General features: G+C 44.1%; 1 protein-coding gene across 7 annotated transcripts in view; it reads right to left on the reverse strand.

Annotated features, from left to right (window-relative positions):
* Nucleotides 1-19,329, reverse strand: part of gtdc1 (glycosyltransferase-like domain containing 1) — a 79,764-nt gene that overhangs the window by 7,371 nt on the left and 53,064 nt on the right. For 3 of the 7 annotated variants that reach the window (XM_028590897.1, XM_028590894.1, XM_028590895.1), the window contains exons 8-9: nt 16,080-16,224; nt 4,023-4,093 (exon numbers count right to left, since the gene is read on the reverse strand). In XM_028590897.1, the coding sequence (XP_028446698.1) occupies nt 4,023-4,093; nt 16,080-16,224 (216 nt within the window). Of the gene's footprint in view, nt 1-4,022; nt 4,094-10,695; nt 10,724-16,079; nt 16,225-19,329 lie in introns of all 7 variants that reach the window. The other 4 variants (XR_003693701.1, XM_028590899.1, XM_028590898.1 and 1 more) reach the window with 4 other exon arrangements.

Raw genomic sequence — 19,329 nt, forward strand, 5'->3', positions numbered from 1 at the left:
AGGTCTAACAACATTTCTGTTTATAATGTAATGTAGGTCTAACATATCTGTTTATAATGTAGGTCTAACATTTCTGTTTATAATGTAATGAAGGCCTAACAACATTTCTGTTTATAATGTAATGTAGGCCTAACAACATTTCTGTTTATAATGTAGGTCTAACATTTCTGTTTATAATGTAATGTAGGCCTAACAACATTTCTGTTTATAATGTAATGTAGGCCTAACAACATTTCTGTTTATAATGTAATGTAGGTCTAACAACATTTCTGTTTATAATGTAATGTAGGTCTAACATTTCTGTTTATAATGTAATGTAGGTCTAACATATCTGTTTATAATGTAGGTCTAACATTTCTGTTTATAATGTAATGAAGGCCTAACAACATTTCTGTTTATAATGTAATGTAGGCCTAACTACATTTCTGTTTATAATGTAATGTAGGTCTAACATTTCTGTTTATAATGTAATGTAGGTCTAACATATCTGTTTATAATGTAGGTCTAACATTTCTGTTTATAATGTAATGAAGGCCTAACAACATTTCTGTTTATAATGTAATGTAGACCTAACAACATTTCTGTTTATAATGTAGGTCTAACAACATTTCTGTTTATAATGTAATGTAGGCCTAACTAAATTTCTGTTTATAATGTAATGTAGGTCTAACAACATTTCTGTTTATAATGTAATGTAGGCCTAACAACATTTCTGTTTATAATGTAGGTCTAACAACATTTCTGTTTATAATGTAATGTAGGTCTAACAACATTTTGTTTATAATGTAGGTCTAACATTTCTGTTTATAATGTAATGAAGGCCTAACATTTCTGTTTATAATGTAATGTAGGTCTAACAACATTTCTGTTTATAATGTAATGTAGGCCTAACAACATTTCTGTTTATAATGTAATGTAGGCCTAACAACATATCCGTTTATAATGTAATGTAGGCCTAAGAACATTTCTGTTTATAATGTAATGTAGGTCTAACATTTCTGTTTATAATGTAATGTAGGCCTAACATTTCTGTTTATAATGTCATGTAGGCCTAACAACATTTCTGTTTATAATGTAATGTAGGCCTAACTACATTTCTGTTAATAATGTAATGTAGGCCTAACTACATTTCTGTTAATAATGTAATGTAGGCCTAACTACATTTGTGTTTATAATGTAATGTAGGCCTAACAACATTTCTGTTAATAATGTAATGTAGGCCTAACAACATTTCTGTTTATAATGTAATGTAGACCTAACAACATTTCTGTTTATAATGTAATGTAGGCCTAACAACATTTCTGTTTATAATGTAATGTAGGCCTAACAACATTTCTGTTTATAATGTAATGTAGACCTAACAACATTTCTGTTTATAATGTAATGTAGGCCTAACAACATTTCTGTTTATAATGTAATGTAGGCCTAACAACATTTCTGTTTATAATGTAATGTAGGCCTAACAACATTTCTGTTTATAATGTAATGGTCTAACATTTCTGTTTATAATGTAATGTAGGCCTAACAACATTTCTGTTTATAATGTAATGTAGACCTAACAACATTTCTGTTTATAATGTAATGTAGGCCTAACAACATTTCTGTTTATAATGTAATGAAGGCCTAACTACATTTCTGTTTATAATGTAATGTAGGCCTAACAACATTTCTGTTTATAATGTAATGAAGGCCTAACTACATTTCTGTTTATAATGTAATGTAGGCCTAACAACATTTCTGTTTATAATGTAATGAAGGCCTAACTACATTTCTGTTTGTAATGTAATGGTCTGACATTTCTGTTTATAATGTAATGTAGGCCTAACAACATTTCTGTTTATAATGTAATGAAGGCCTAACTACATTTCTGTTTATAATGTAATGTAGGCCTAACAACAATTCTGTTTATAATGTAATGAAGGCCTAACTACATTTCTGTTTACATATTCTGGTATGTTTGGCACATTCAGGAAGTGCCATGAGCTCAGTGCTGTATAGTTTTATGTATCTAATTTATTTAGTATTAGAGCACTGCAGAATGTTTGGTTTCTGAAGCTTGAAAAGCTATGAATTAAATCTTATGGCTTTAATAGAAACATGGAATTGACACATCGGGATGCATTGAGATATCAAAGTGAAGACATGATAATCGTAATCGAACGATCAGTGAAGATTCACACCTCTAGTCTCCGCAGCTCCATAATACTTCATTCAGAACGGTTTGACACATATTTTGCCTTCAACAAATATTGCCCCCACCCCACCCCCCTCCCGCGGTTTGGATATTGCACTAGAGTCCATATTGTGATTTTGATAAAACTGAGTAATTGTGCAGCTCTGTGTTAAACATCAACCTACTGTCAGCTGTTATCGGAGGAAGCTGACAGACATACAGTTGTTTCTTGTGTATCAGTAGTTTGATTTAAAAATAAATAGCCACTTTAAGATCCATTTCTGTGTGAAAGAGACACACACACCTCCCGAAAACATATCAATATATAAGACTGTCCTGTCTTTACGTCTATAGACGGAGAATAAATTAAGCTTACCGACTCTCACATTTAGGAGATAGAGTAGACGGTGACACGGGAATCAAACCCATCCCAAGCCCACGAAAACACTCCCGTCACGTCCCGATCACGGGACTACCCCAAAAAAAAAAAAACATCCTGTCCTGCAAAATCGCTTCGTTCCCTATGTTGTCTAAAGTTATCAGACTGTGTGTGTGTGTGTGTGTGTGTGCAGTGTGTGTATATATATATATATATATATATATATATATATATATATATATATATATATATATATAGTGAGGAAAATAAGTATTTGAACACCCTGCTATTTTGCAAGTTCTCCCACTTGGAAATCATGGAGGGGTCTGAAATTGTCATCGTAGGTGCATGTCCACTGTGAGAGACATAATCTAAAAAAATAAATCCAGAAATCACAATATATGATTTTTTTAATAACTATTTATTTGTATGATACAGCTGCAAATAAGTATTTGAACACCTGTCTATCAGCTAGAATTCTGACCCTCAAAGACCTGTTAGTCTGCCTTTAAAATGTCCACCTCCACTCCATTTATTATCCTAAATTAGATGCACCTGTTTGAGGTTGTTAGCTGCATAAAGACACCTGTCCACCCCATACAATCAGTAAGAATCCAACTACTAACATGGCCAAGACCAAAGAGCTGTCCAAAGACACTAGAGACAAAATAATACACCTCCACAAGGCTGGAAAGGGCTACGGGGAAATTGCCAAGCAGCTTGGTGAAAAAAGGTCCACTGTTGGAGCAATCATTAGAAAATGGAAGAAGCTAAACATGACTGTCAATCTCCCTCGGACTGGGGCTCCATGCAAGATCTCACCTCGTGGGGTCTCAATGATCCTAAGAAAGGTGAGAAATCATCCCAGAACTACACGGGAGGAGCTGGTCAATGACCTGAAAAGAGCTGGGACCACCGTTTCCAAGGTTACTGTTGGTAATACACTAAGACGTCATGGTTTGAAATCATGCATGGCACGGAAGGGTCCCCTGCTTAAACCAGCACATGTCCAGGCCCGTCTTAAGTTTGCCAATGACCATTTGGATGATCCAGAGGAGTCATGGGAGAAAGTCATGTGGTCAGATGAGACCAAAATAGAACTTTTTGGTCATAATTCCACTAAGCGTGTTTGGAGGAAGAAGAATGATGAGTACCATCCCAAGAACACCATCCCTACTGTGAAGCATGGGGGTGGTAGCATCACGCTTTGGGGGTGTTTTTCTGCACATGGGACAGGGCGACTGCACTGTCTTAAGGAGAGGATGACCGATAGCAGGGTGTTCAAATACTTATTTTCCTCACTGTATGTGTGTGTGTGTCTGTGTGTGCGCAGTGTGTGTGTGTGCAGTGCGTCTGTGTGTATGTGTGCAGTGCAGAGAGTGTGTGTGTGTGTTTTCTGTTACAGAGCAGGAACTGTCCCACTGCGTTACTCAACCAAGCTTCTCTTGATAACATCCCGTTTGATATTACCTGGGAATATTTCGGGATAGACCAAAGCCTTGGGACACAGAGGATAGCAGCCACAGTGAACCGCCTCCAACCTGAAACACAAAAGACAAACGCACAAATCACATTTTTCTCTTTTTAATCAAACCGCTGTTTTTGCAAGTTCCCGCAATTTCATCACATGAATATCCTGCGTATTCAATCCCATTTTATAAGAAAACGTTACCTCAGTATCAAGGATTGTTGCCCCCTACAATGTCCTCAAAACTCCCCATTTTTCTGGAAGGACATTAAACTGGTTTCTCTGAACCGGTCATTGTTTGTCTCTAACAGACAAGTTCACTAACTCTCACCAACTCCTAGCACTAAAATGATTTTGTTTGTTTTTTATTATTAAAAAATATATTAATTTGTTTTTCATTTTTAGGGGGGCTCAGATGAAATTTAGGGGGGCTGAGCCCCCGTAAAAAGGGTCTGAAATCACCACTGGTTGAAATCCGTGCTGTAGACTTCTTACTGTGCTTGGTCCCTTATGTCTTATGTCTGTCTCTCTGTCCATGTCTTCTGATTGTGTGTTTATGTGTGTATGTGTTTGTGTGTGTGTTTATGTGTGTGTCTTATCTGTAAGCTGCAGACATCATTCTTACTGCTGTGTGTTTATTATGTCGGTCCCCTCTGTGTTTTAGGGGTCCTGGGACATGTCCGTTCTTATGTCTCAGCATAGTGACTGTAATTTGAATCTGTCACCCTGTGTAACTATGTTGAATAAAAACATTTGATTCTTTTAAGCTTTGCGTTATGGATAAGAGAATGGTCAGAAAGCTTTGGCTAGTTGGATACACATTGTGTCTCAGGGCGTTCTCACACCTACCTCATTTGGTCCGGACTTTTAGACTTCTCAGTTTGGTCGGACACAAAATTGCAGGTGAGAAAAGTGCCCGTTTCGTTTATAGTGTGAAAGCATTTTTTGGATGGTTCTGACTTTCAGACCAAACACAAGAAGCTCTGGCCAGGCTCTGCTTCTGCCCGTCTACAGACCAATCAGTTCTAGGTGTCTGGAGCTCATGTAGGCCTAGACATTAGACCTAGAGATCTTTACTCTTTGAGGTCTTTATTCGTAGAGATCTTGAGTCGTAGAGATCGTTAGTCGTAGAGATAGTTAGTCGTAGAGATCTTTACTCGTCGAGGTCTTTATTCGTAGAGATCTTGAGTCGTAGAGATCGTTAGTCGTAGAGATAGTTAGTCGTAGAGATCTTTAGTCGTAGAGATCGTTAGTCGTAGAGATCGTTAGTCGAGAGAGATCGTTAGTCGAGAGGTCTTTAGTCGAGAGATCGTTAGTCGAGAGGTCTTTAGTCGAGAGGTCTTTAGTCGTAGAGATCGTTAGTCGTAGAGATCGTTAGTCGTAGAGGTCTTTAGTCGTAGAGATCGTTAGTCGTAGAGGTCTTTAGTCGTAGAGGTCTTTAGTCGTAGAGATCGTTAGTCGTAGAGGTCTTTAGTCGTAGAGGTCTTTAGTCGTAGAGATCTTGAGTCGTAGAGATCTTTAGTCGTAGAGATCGTTAGTCGTAGAGATCGTTAGTCGTAGAGATCGTTAGTCGTAGAGATCTTTAGTCGTAGAGATCGTTAGTCGTAGAGATCGTTAGTCGTAGAGATCGTTAGTCGTAGAGATCTTTAGTCGTAGAGATCTTTACTTGTCTAGGTCTTTATTTGTAGAGATCTTGAGTCGTAGAGATCTTTAGTCATAGAGATCGTTAGTCGTAGAGATCTTTAGTCGTAGAGGTCTTTAGTGCGTTTGCATAACTGCAGTGTGAAACCAAAACTTACCTGATCAAACGTTACAATAGAACAAAAACTCGGACCTTGGTCCAGACTTTCCCTGAATACCAAAGTGAAGGAGGTTTCCTTTAATACAAACTGAAGACGTTTCTTTTCATCCCGTTACCTCTGCAGATGCACGGGCATCTCGTCTACGTGTCTGACTCAGAAACTCTGTTTTAAAGGAGAGCTGGCAGAAAGCTGCAGGTGAGGACCGAACCGCCTGTGAAGCCGACTTCAGTCGCACTTCAGTCACCTGAACTCTGCAGCAGGCTGCAGGCCCAACGGCAGCAGCCAATCAGACGCTCCGCTTTCTGAAGCACAGCCAATCAAACGGCTCCCCTGCAGTCCTCCTGACCCTCTGATCTGCACCTCATTCATGTCAGAGGTCTGTTTGTAGCTCGCTTTCATATTTAATTATTTATATCTGAGTCTCCACACCAGAGTCCATGGAATACTTTCACACTTCGGTCTCCATGTGTTTGTGTGTCTGAGTGTCTGATGGAACAACAATCTTTGAAACTGGTCCAGTATTAAACCAGAACCGAGCTGTAATGTAACCCTACAGGACTAATGTTCAGCAGCAGGTAGAGTCACTAAAAGTTCTGTTGTTGCTGCTGACAGACTCAGATTATTATGAAGTGTCTGACAACATTATGGGATGGATCCCTACAGAGATAGACCTTTTAGTTAAAGAGTAAGATCCTTTTAGTTTAACATGAAACAGCCCCGAAATCACCATCACCAAACTCCACCAGACTCCATGTAAATAATCAGGACTTTTAGCGTGTATAGAGCCAGCATATCTCCACCAGACTCCATGTAAATAATCAGGACTTTTAGCGTTTATAGAGCCAGCATATCTCCACCAGACTCCATGTAAATAATCAGGACGTTTAGCGTTTATAGAGCCAGCATATCTCCACCAGACTCCATGTAAATAATCAGGACTTTTAGCGTGTATAGAGTCAGCATATCTCCACCAGACTCAATGTAAATAATCAGGTCTTTTAGCGTGTATAGAGCCAGCATATCTCCACCAGACTCCATGTAAATAATCAGGACTTTTAGCGTGTATAGAGTCAGCATATCTCCACCAGACTCCATGTAAATAATCAGGACTTTTAGCGTGTATAGATCCAGCATATCTCCACATGTAAATGGGTGAATTAAGGGTTTATTTCAACCAAACCAGAGTGGTGATTGTTAGAACAGTGGAAAGATGAAATCAAGACGGCTTTTGGTAGTTTTAATTTCTGTCCACTTTGAATGAAGTGTGTTTTACAATGATTAAAGTCCTGATTATTTACATGGAGTCTGGTGGAGTTTGGTGAATTGGGGACCAATTTACGAGTTGACAACTAATAGATTAATGTTTGCAGCTCTGGTGTTATTTAAAGAGATAAAAAGATGATTCCAGTTAATTACGGTCTCCTTCAGTTAGCAGCGTTAGCATGGAGCTAACAGCAGCGATGTGATGAATTATTTGTGTAATGAGGAGACGACACGCTGCGGTAATGAAGTCATGAGCTAATTATGGAAGAGAGGAGAAGAAGAAGAAGAAGTGCGTCCCACGGGGGCAGGTGGGGGGGAAGTGATGTTTGTGATGGTCTTTGATCCGAACCCAGAGGGACCGGGACCCCCGGCCCCCCCGCACAGCGCTGCTCTGTTTCTCAAGGTTCACACAGTGGGGAATCTTTAAAACGTTCAATATTTGCATGGAGTTGTTTCAACAGGTTCTACCATCTCCTCCCTTCAGTGGGAATCTTTAAAACGTTCAATATTTGCATGGAGTTCTGTGAGAACAACATGGCTTCTGTTGTTCTACCATCTCCTCCCTTCATGTGAAGAATACACTACTTATAGTATGTAACAGGGCCGAGTCTGATCATCCATCTACAGTAGGAGAATCAGCCTCTTATAGTATGTAACAGGGCCGAGTCAGATCATCCATCTACAGTAGGAGAATCAGCCTCTTATAGTATGTAACAGGGCCGAGTCTGATCATCCATCTACAGTAGGAGAATCAGCCTCTTATAGTATGTAACAGGGCCGAGTCAGATCATCCATCTACAGTAGGAGAATCAGCCTCTTATAGTATGTAACAGGGCCGAGTCAGATCATCCATCTACAGTAGGAGAATCAGCCTCTTATAGTATGTAACAGGGCCGAGTCAGATCATCCATCTACAGTAGGAGAATCAGCCTCTTATAGTATGTAACAGGGCCGAGTCAGATCATCCATCTACAGTAGGAGAATCAGCCTCTTATAGTATGTAACAGGGGCGAGTCTGATCATCCATCTACAGTAGGAGAATCAGCCTCTTATAGTATGTAACAGGGCCGAGTCAGATCATCCATCTACAGTAGGAGAATCAGCCTCTTATAGTATGTAACAGGGCCGAGTCAGATCATCCATCTACAGTAGGAGAATCAGCCTCTTATAGTATGTAACAGGGCCGAGTCAGATCATCCATCTACAGTAGGAGAATCAGCCTCTTATAGTATGTAACAGGGCCGAGTCAGATCATCCATCTACAGTAGGAGAATCAGCCTCTTATAGTATGTAACAGGGCCGAGTCTGATCATCCATCTACAGTAGGAGAATCAGCCTCTTATAGTATGTAACAGGGCCGAGTCTGATCATCCATCTACAGTAGGAGGGCCCAGACAGCTTCCAGACTCGTTATCGTGACGTTTAGCCTCTTCCGGGTCCAAGCGCTCAGCTCGTCCAGATCAATAACAATGGCCGAACCTGTAAATGTATTTACGATCACATCCTTCTTTAGTGAGGTACCCTTGGTGGTCAAAAAGGGTTTAAACTCCTTTAACTCCAACAGAGTGGCTAGTGTAGCGCATCATTCAGGTGGCATAATTAAGGGTAGAGTCCCGGCATCAATGAAAAAGAAGGTTTACGAGATTGAGGTGAGTTAGCTGTAAGCTAGCTAGCTAGTTGACGTAAGGTGATATTCCATGTTCTGGATGAGGTATTTCAAAAGAAAAAAAATGTACAGGACTGCTATAACTGTGGCTGTAACTAAACGAGGATTAAAAAGTAAATATGTGACAGCCAGGTTTTAGAGGGTTTAGGGAACTTAGGGATCTGATAGCCCCGGGCTAGCTACAGAAGTATTGTTATGGTAACAGCGCTGACAGCAATGTGTTTTAGAAGTGTTAGGGTGAGGGTTAAATTGTTTTCAATACAGGTGCACGTTGTCAGGTACAGAGTGCCCAATCGGCAGAGACGAGTGCCGTCATATGGCAGCTTTGTTGATTTGGGTTGAGAAAAATGTGTCCCGCACCGACGTGGAATGTGTGTGGACGAAGGCCGACGCTCCGAAGGGGGACGACATTGCAACCAAGAGAGTGTCAGAGATGACACCATCCACAACACGAGGTTTGTAATAGGTTTGTTGATGTTGCGTGGTTTGAATTATTTTCTTAACTACGTAATGTGGTTTAAAGCTATTGCTAATGAGATTAATCGTATTTAAGTTAACATACACTCGCGGTGAGTTGTATTGCAGCTGAAAAATCATGATCATATCACCATATTGAAATATAGCTGCAAGACAGTGAGGCTGAGATGTACACTGAGATTTTTTTTCCCTTTTATTTAAAAGCTTAGATTGTGTGCTATAAATAAATTATTATAATAAAAAGCTATTAAATTGAGATAAATACATTACTCATTTTATCATTATAACCATTTGTATACCATTATTTCAGCTGGCATCAAAAGACCTGTCACCCAGCTGGGGAGTTTTACAGGGATGGGGTGGATTTTGAGTCCAGAGACACCTCAGGTAAGATTTTTTACTTTTGTACTTTCATGTTCCCTTAGAATTAGCAGAAATATCACAATTACACTTACATTAAATCAATGACAATTCAGCTAGGGTTTTGTCATCCAACACATAATCATTTTGTTTTGTACAATGTTTAATGTTTCGAAATTTGAACCAGGGGTTGGTATTTTTAATATAGTTAAAAAATAACAATACATAATTTAGGCTCATAATAAATTTGGTAAACTACACACATGTATGTATGTATGTATGTATGTATGTATGTAAACCATTGCTTTCATTTCGAATGTATTTTGTATACACTATGTGGCTAAGTATGTGGACACCTCACTGACTTCACAACTTGTGCCTAACTTTATATCTAGACTCTCCCAATCAAGATGTTTGATGGGCTGGTGACCAGCCCAGGTTTTGTCCAAGCTGAGGACAAGGCTCTATATGTGCTGTCAATGATCAGGAGAAGCAGCAGGTTGAGGAAGCAACTGTTGGCCAGGCTAAGAACTCATTATGGTAAGAAAGCTTATTAATAAAAAGTATACTCTGGTGGTTCAGAGAGCAAACAGACAACACAAGCATAACTAAGTTAGCCCTGATGACATTCTGCTGTCATTTCTTCTAACCCCAGATTTTCACCAACTGTGGAATGGCTGCGGATCGGTTCCAAATTGTCTGCTAAAGGCTGTAAAGTTGCTCAAAATGTAGAAGTGTGCTGGAGAATGTCAGATTGTTTTTACATGAAACTGTAATGCCAATTGTTGAGCAAAATTGGTCTCTCTAATCGTTGGTTTCTTTTAACAGGTTTACATGTCGCAAGAAAAAGGATAACAGCAAGTAACTTTGGTTTGGTCTTACCCGCCTTCCTTATTCTAAACCCTGCTTGGCCAGTACAACCTCAAAGAAGGATCTAGTAAGCTGTAGTTAATAAGTGAATATTTAAAATGAAGGCATCTGTGTCTAAGAATACACTTATTAAGACTCAGCGGTATTTGTCCCCTCCCCCCCCCAAGGCATGTGATGGGGGAATCCCTAGGCGGCACAGAACAAAGTTTCTTCATTTGTTTCAGATTTGTAACTTACCTTATCAACTGCAGCCATTTCCTCTTCTCTTTCTCGTCACATGGAAAGCGGTAAAAAGACAGTTGAATGTCACTAGTTTCTTTAAACTCCGATCTATTTAAACAACACGGGACACAGCACTCGGGCAAAAGCGTCAGAGGCGTTAGAGCGGAGCCGGCGTTTGGACCCAGAAACGGTATTACTGGAGTGTGTTTACGTCACGACTTAACAACCGATAAGACCCGAGGGGACCTGTCTCTTCAGCCTGCCCCTGTCCATGCGTCTGGTTGTCTCTTTTAAAAAGGGTCTGAAAACATGTTTGTTTAGGAAAGCTTTTGGTTGATGGGTCTTCACTAGGGTCACTTTAATTTTACATATGTATATACATTTATATTGTTTGTTTTACCTCTTCGTTTGTAAAGCACTTTGTGATTTTATCTGTGAAAAGCACTTTATAAATACATTTTACTTACTTCCTGAGGCCCCATCTGAGAGTTTAAGGGCTGAATATCTGTCTGTCTGTGTGTGTGTGTCTCTGTGTGTGTGTGTGTGTGTGTCTGTGTGTGTCTCTGTGTGTGTGTGTGTGTGTCTCTGTGTGTGTGTCTGTCTGTGTGTCTCTGTGTGTGTGTGTGTGTGTGTGTCTCTGTGTGTGTGTCTGTCTGTGTGTGTCTCTGTGTGTGTGTGTGTGTGTGTGTCTCTGTGTGTGTGTCTGTCTGTGTGTCTGTGTGTGTGTGTGTGTGTGTCTCTGTGTGTGTGTCTGTCTGTGTGTGTCTCTGTGTGTGTGTGTGTGTGTGTCTCTGTGTGTGTGTGTGTGTGTGTCTGTCTGTGTGTGTGTGTGTGTGTGTGTGTGTCTGTGTGTGTGTGTGTGTGTGTGTGTGTCTCTGTGTGTGTGTGTGTGTGTCTGTGTCTCTTTGTGTGTCTCTGTGTGTGTGTGTCTCTGTGTGTGTGTGTGTGTGTTTGTGTCTCTGTGTGTGTGTGTGTGTGTGTCTGTGTGTGTGTGTGTCTGTGTCTCTTTGTGTGTCTCTGTGTGTGTGTGTGTCTGTCTGTGTATTATGGCTGTAAAGTGTAATCTGATTACATTGTGTGTGATATTATGGGTGTAAGGTGTAATCTAATTACATTCTGAGTGATATTATGGGTGTAAGGTGTAATCTGATTACATTCTGAGTGATATTATGGCTGTAAGGTGTAATCTGATTACATTCTGAGCGATATTATGGCTGTAAGGTGTAATCTAATTACATTCTGAGTGATATTATGGCTGTAAAGTGTAATCTGATTACATTCTGAGTGATATGGCTGTAAAGTGTAATCTGATTACATTCTGAGTGATATGGCTGTAAAGTGTAATCTGATTACATTCTGAGTGATATTATGGCTGTAAGGTGTAATCTAATTACATTCTGAGTGATATTATGGCTGTAAAGTGTAATCTGATTACCATCCATCCATCCATCCATCTTCGTCCGCTTATCCGGTGTCGGGTCGCGGGGGGAGCAGCTCCAGCAGGGGACCCCAAACTTCCCTTTCCCGAGCAACATTAACCAGCTCCGACTGGGGATCGGCGTTCCCAGGCCAGGTTGGAGATATAATCCCTCCACCTAGTCCTGGGTCTTCCCCGAGGCCTCCTCCCAGCTGGACGTGCCTGGAACACCTCCCTAGGGAGGCGCCCAGGGGGCATCCTTACCAGATGCCCGAACCACCTCAACTGGCTCCTTTCGACGCAAAGGAGCAGCGGCTCTACTCCGAGCTCCTCACGGATGACTGAGCTTCTCACCCTATCTCTAAGGGAGACGCCAGCCACCCTCCTGAGGAAACCCATTTCAGCCGCTTGTACCCTGGATCTCGTTCTTTCGGTCATGACCCAGCCTTCATGACCATAGGTGAGGGTAGGAACGAACACTGACCGGTAGATCGAGAGCTTTGCCTTCTGGCTCAGCTCTCTTTTTCGTCCACAACGGTGCGATAGATTGAATGCAATACCGCACCCGCTGCGCCCGATTCTCCGACCAATCTCCGCTCCATTGTCCCCTCACTCGCGAACAAAACCCCAAGGTACTTGAACTCCTTCACTTGGGGTAAGGACTCATTCCCTACCTGGAGAAGGCATTCCATCGGTTTCCTGCTGAGAACCATGGCCTCCGATTTAGAGGTGCTGATCCTCATCCCAACCGCTTCACACTCGGTTGCGAACCGATCCAGTGAGTGCTGAAGGTCGCAGGCCGATGATGCCATCAGGACCACATCATCTGCAAAGAGCAGCGATGAGATCCCCAGCCCACCAAACTGCAACCCCTCCCCACCCCGACTACGCCTCGATATCCTGTCCATAAATATTACAAACAGGATTGGTGACAAAGCGCAGCCCTGGCGGAGGCCAACCCTCACCTGAAACGAGTCCGACTTACTACCGAGAACCCGGACACAGCTCTCACTTTGGTCATACAGAGATTGGATGGCCCTGAGTAGAGACCCCTCACCCCATACTCCCGCAGCACCTCCCACAGTATCTCCCGGGGACCCGGTCATACGCCTTCTCCAAATCCACAAAACACATGTAGACCGGTTGGGCATACTCCCAGGCTCCCTCCAGGATCCTTGCGAGAGTGAAGAGCTGGTCCGTTGTTCCACGACCAGGACGGAATCCGCATTGTTCCTCCTCAACCCGAGGTTCGACTATCGGCCGAACCCTCCTTTCCAGCACCTTGGAGTAGACTTTACCAGGGAGGCTGAGAAGTGTGATACCCCTATAATTGGCACACACCCTCTGGTCCCCCTTTTTAAAAAGAGGAACCACCACCCCAGTCTGCCACTCCTTTGGCACCGTCCCAGACTTCCACGCAATGTTGAAGAGGCGTGTCAACCAGGACAGCCCCTCCACACCCAGAGCCTTGAGCATTTCTGGACGGATCTCATCAATCCCCGGGCTTTGCCACTGTGTAGTTGTTTGACTACATCAGTGACTTCCGCCTGGGAAATCGACGACAATCCCCGTTATCCTCCAGCTCTGCCTCTAACATAGAGGGCGTATTAGTCGGATTCAGGAGTTCCTCAAAGTGCTCCCTCCACCGCCCTATTACCTCCTCAGTGGAGGTCAACAGTGTCCCATCCTTACTGTACACAGCTTGGATGGTTCCCCTTCCCCCCTCCTGAGGTGGCGAACAGTTTTCCAGAAACACTTTGGTGCCGACCGAAAGTCCTTCTCCATGTCTTCTCCAAACTTCTCCCACACCCGCTGCTTTGCCTCTTTCACGGCAGAGGCTGCAGCCCTTCGGGCCCTTCGGTACCCTGCAACTGCCTCCGGAGTCCTCCGAGATAACATATCCCGGAAGGACTCCTTCTTCAGTCGGACGGCTTCCCTGACCACCGGTGTCCACCACGGTGTTCGTGGGTTACCGCCCCTTGAGGCACCTAAGATCCTAAGACCACAGCTCCCTCGCCGCAGCTTCAGCAATGGAAACTTTGAACATTGTCCACTCGGGTTCAATGCCCCCAGCCTCCACAGGGATGCACGAAAAGCTCCGCCCGGAGGTGTGAGTTGAAAGTCTGTCGGACAGGGGCCTCCTCCAGACGTTCCCAATTTACCCGCACTACACGTTTGGGCTTACCAGGTCTGTCCAGCCCCCCCCCCCAGCCCCTGACCCAACTCACCACCAGATGGTGATCGGTTGACAGCTCTGCCCCTCTCTTCACCCGAGTGTCCAAAACATACGGCCTCAGATCAGATGAAACGATTATGAAATCGATCATTGACCTCGGCCCTAGGGTGCTCTGGTACCAGGTACACTTATGAGCATCCCTATGTTCGAACATGGTGTTCGTTATAGACAATCCATGACTAGCACAGAAGTCCAACAACAAACAACCACTCTGGTTTAGATCAGGGAGGCCGTTCCTCCCAATCACGCCTCTCCAGGTGTCTCCATCATTGCCCACGTGTGCGTTGAAGTCCCCCAGCAGAACAATGGAGTCCCCCACTGGAGCCCCATGCAGGACTCCAGTCAAGGTCTCCAAGAAGGCCGAATACTCCGAACTCCTGTTTGGTGCATATGCACAAACAACAGTCAGAGTTTTCCCCCCACAACCCGCAGGCGTAGGGAGGCGACCCTCTCGTCCACGGGGTAAACTCCAACACAGCGGCGCTCAGCCGGGGGCTTGTGAGTATCCCCACACCCGCCCGGCGCCTCACACCCTGGGCAACTCCGGAGAAGAAAAGAGTCCAACCCCTATCCAGGAGTATGGTTCCAGAACCGAGACTGTGCGAGAGGTAAGCCCCACCAGATCTAACCGGTAGCGCCCACCTCCCGCACCAGTTCCGGCTCCTTCCCCCACAGAGAGGTGACGTTCCACGCCCCAGAGCCAGCGCCTGCCGCCCGGGTCTGGTCCGCCGAGGCCCCTGACCTTCACTGCCAGCCATGTGGCATCGCACCCGACCCCAACGGTTCCTCCCACAGGTGGTGGGCCCATGGGCTGGAGAGATGGGAGCCACGTAGCTTGTTCGGGCTGTGCCCGGCCGGGCTCCGTGGCAAACCCGGCCACCAGGCGCTCGCCGACGAGCCCGCCGTCTGGGCCTGGCTCCAGACGGGGGCCCCGGGCTTCCTCCGGGCAGGGTCACTCCATCTCTACCTTGCTGATTACATTCTGAGTGATATGGCTGTAAAGTGTAATCTGATTACATTCTGAGTGATATTATGGCTGTAAGGTGTAATCTGATTACATTCTGAGCGATATTATGGCTGTAAGGTGTAATCTAATTACATTCTGAGTGATATTATGGCTGTAAAGTGTAATCTGATTACATTCTGAGTGATATTATGGCTGTAAGGTGTAATCTAATTACATTCTGAGTGATATTATGGCTGTAAGTTGTAATCTGATTACATTCTGAGTGATATTATGGCTGTAAGGTGTAATCTGATTACATTCTGAGCGATATTATGGCTGTAAGGTGTAATCTAATTACATTCTGAGTGATATTATGGCTGTAAAGTGTAATCTGATTACATTCTGAGTGATATTATGGCTGTAAAGTGTAATCTGATTACATTCTGAGTGATATTATGGCTGTAACGTGTAATCTGATTACATTCTGAGTGATATTATGGGTGTCAGGTGTAATCTGATTACATTCTGAGTGATATTATGGCTGTAACGTGTAATCTGATTACATTCTGAGTGATATTATGGGCTGTAAAGGTGTAATCTGATTACATTCTGAGTGATATTATGGCTGTAACGTGTAATCTGATTACATTCTGAGTGATATTATGGCTGCAACGTGTAATCTGATTACATTCTGAGTGATATGGGTGTAAGGTGTAATCTGATTACATTCTGAGTGATATTATGGGCTGTAATCTGATTACATTCTGAGTGATATTATGGGCTGTAATCTGATTACTCACATGGCGACTCCGAAGAACTCGTGTCTGGCGGTGGAGACGACCACGTCGGCGTCACACAGCACCCGCAGGAAGTCCTCTCTGCTGGACAGGAAGCCGAAGTTCAGGATGTGTTGCTCCAACACGCGCTGGGCCTCCCCGAAGACCTCTACGCACAGTTAGCATCAGTTAGCACGCGCTGGGCCTCCCCGAAGACCTCTACACACAGTTAGCATCAGTTAGCTTCAGTTAACACGCGCTGGGCCTCCCCGAAGACCTCTACACACAGTTAGCATCAGTTAGCTTCAGTTAGCATCAGTTAGCTTCAGTTAACACGCGCTGGGCCTCCCCGAAGACCTCTACACACAGTTAGCATCAGTTAGCTTCAGTTAGCACGCGCTGGGCCTCCCCAAGACCCCACGCACAGTTAGCATCAGTTAGCTTCAGTTAGCACGCTGGGCCTCCTCAAGACCCTCACGCACAGTTAGCATCAGTTAGCATCAGTTAGCATCAGTTAGCACGCCGGGCCTCCCCAAGACCTCACGCACAGTTAGCATCAGTTAGCATCAGTTAGCACGCACGCTGGGCCTCCCCAAGACCTCTACACACAGTTAGCATCAGTTAGCTTCAGTTAACACGCTGGGCCTCCCCAAGACCTCTACACACAGTTAGCATCAGTTAGCTTCAGTTAACACGCTGGGCCTCCTCAAGACCTCTACGCACAGTTAGCATCAGTTAGCTTCAGTTAGCTTCAGTTAGCACGCTGGGCCTCCCGAAGACCTCACGCACAGTTAGCATCAGTTAGCTTCAGTTAGCACGCTGGGCCTCCCAAGACCCCACGCACAGTTAGCATCAGTTAGCATCAGTTAGCACGCTGGGCCTGGGCCCCGAAGACCTCTACACACAGTTAGCATCAGTTAGCTTCAGTTAGCACGCTGGGCCTCCCAAGACCCTACGCACAGTTAGCATCAGTTAGCTTCAGTTAGCACGCTGGGCCTCCCAAGACCCACGCACAGTTAGCATCAGTTAGCTTCAGTTAGCATCAGTTAGCACGCGCTGGGCCTCCCCGAAGACCTCTACACACAGTTAGCATCAGTTAGCTTCAGTTAGCACGCGCTGGGCCTCCCCGAAGACCTCTACACACAGTTAGCATCAGTTAGCTTTTAGTTAGCACGGCGCTGGGCCTCCCAGAAGACCTCTACGCACAGTTAGCATCAGTTAGCATCAGTTAGCTTCAGTTAGCACGCTGGGCCTCCCGAAGACCCCACGCACAGTTAGCATCAGTTAGCTTCAGTTAGCACGCGCTGGGCCTCCCCGAAGACCTCTACGCACAGTTAGCATCAGTTAGCTTCAGTTAGCACGCGCTGGGTCTCCCCGAAGACCTCTACGCACAGTTTGCATCAGTTAGCTTTAGTTAGCACGCGCTGGGCCTCCCCGAAGACCTCTACGCACAGTTAGCATCAGTTAGCATCACTATAGTTAGCATCAGTTAGCATCACTATAGTTAGCATCAGTTAGCATCACTATAGTTAGCATCAGTTAGCATCACTATAGATAGCATCACTTAGCATCACTATAGTTAGCTTCACTTAGCATCACTATAGTATCACTATAGTTAGCTTCACTTAGCATCAGTATAGTTAGCTTCACTTAGGATCACTATAGTTAGCTTCACTTAGCATCACTATAGTATCACTATAGTTAGCTTCACTTAGCATCAGTATAGTTAGCTTCACTTAGGATCACTATAGTTAGCTTCACTTAGCATCACTATAGTATCACTATAGTTAGCTTCACTTAGCATCACTATAGCATCACTATAGTTAGCATCAGTTAGCATCACTATAGTTAGCTTCACAGACAGACAGACAGACTAAAGCAGGCAGTTAGTAGAGGACTTTTCTTTGCTCTTTGAGTCTTTCCATGTTGTAGGAAATCAGTGTGTGTGTGTGTCTGTGTGTGTTTGTCTCTGTATGAGTCTGTGTGTCTCTGTGTGTGTGTTTGTGTGGGTGTCTGTGTGTGTCTCTATGTGTGTGTCTCTGTGTGTGTCTCTGTGTCTCTTTGTGTGTCTGTGCGTGTCTCTGTGTGTGTCTGTGTCTGTGTGTGTCTGTGTGTGTCTCTGTGTCTCTGTGTGTGTGTGTGTGTCTCTGTGTGTCTCTGTGTGTGTCTCTGTGTGTGTCTGTGTGTCTGTGTGTCTCTGTGTGTGTCTCTGTGTGTCTGTGTGTGTCTCTGTGTGTGTGTCTCTGTGTGTGTCTCTGTGTGTCTCTGTGTCTCTGTGTGTCTGTGTGTGTCTCTGTGTGTGTCTCTGTGTGTCTCTGTGTGTCTGTGTGTCTCTGTGTGTGTCTGTGTGTCTGTGTGTGTCTGTGTGTGTGTGTCTGTGTGTGTCTCTGTGTGTGTCTGTGTGTCTGTGTCTCTCTGTGTGTGTGTCTCTGTGTGTGTCTCTGTGTGTCTCTGTGTGTGTCTGTGTGTGTCTGTGTGTGTCTCTGTGTGTGTCTCTGTGTGTGTCTGTGTGTCTCTGTGTGTGTCTGTGTGTGTCTGTGTGTCTGTGTGTCTGTGTGTGTCTCTGTGTGTGTCTGTGTGTGTCTCTGTGTGTCCTGTGTGTGTCTCTGTGTGTGTCTCTGTGTGTCTGTGTGTGTCTCTGTGTGTCTCTGTGTGTGTCTCTGTGTGTCTCTGTGTGTGTCTGTGTGTGTCTCTGTGTGTCTGTGTGTGTGTGTGTCTCTGTGTGTGTCTGTGTCTCTGTGTGTGTCTCTGTGTGTCTGTGCGTGTCTCTGTGTGTGTCTGTGTCTGTGTGTGTCTCTGTGTGTCTCTGTGTGTGTCTGTGTGTGTCTCTGTGTGTGTCTCTGTGTGTCTGTGCGTGTCTCTATGTGTGTGTCTCTGTGTGTGTCTCTGTGTGTCTCCGTGTGTGTCTCTGTATGTGTGTCTGTGTGTGTGTCTCTATGTGTGTCTGTGTGTGTGTGTGTGTGTCTGTGTGTGTGTGTCTGTGTGTGTGTGTGTGTCTGTGTGTGGGTGTCTGTGTGTGTGTGCGTGTCTGTGTGACAAATCTGACAAAAAATACAAATTTGAAACACACACAACCAAAAAAAAACTACAATGAAACTACAAAAAGAACTACAAAAATAACTACAAAAAGAACTACAAAAAGCTGCAACACGTACAAACATGTCCAACAATGACATGAAGCTAGTCCCAGTACAGAGCCCTCCAAACATCACACAGAAAGATTAAAAGATCATTGATCTACACTAAGGTACAAAGGTTAAAAGAAAGTGCTGAG

The sequence above is a fragment of the Perca flavescens genome, chromosome 11 (genome assembly GCF_004354835.1).
Source record: "Perca flavescens isolate YP-PL-M2 chromosome 11, PFLA_1.0, whole genome shotgun sequence".
NCBI lineage: Eukaryota > Metazoa > Chordata > Actinopteri > Perciformes > Percidae > Perca > Perca flavescens.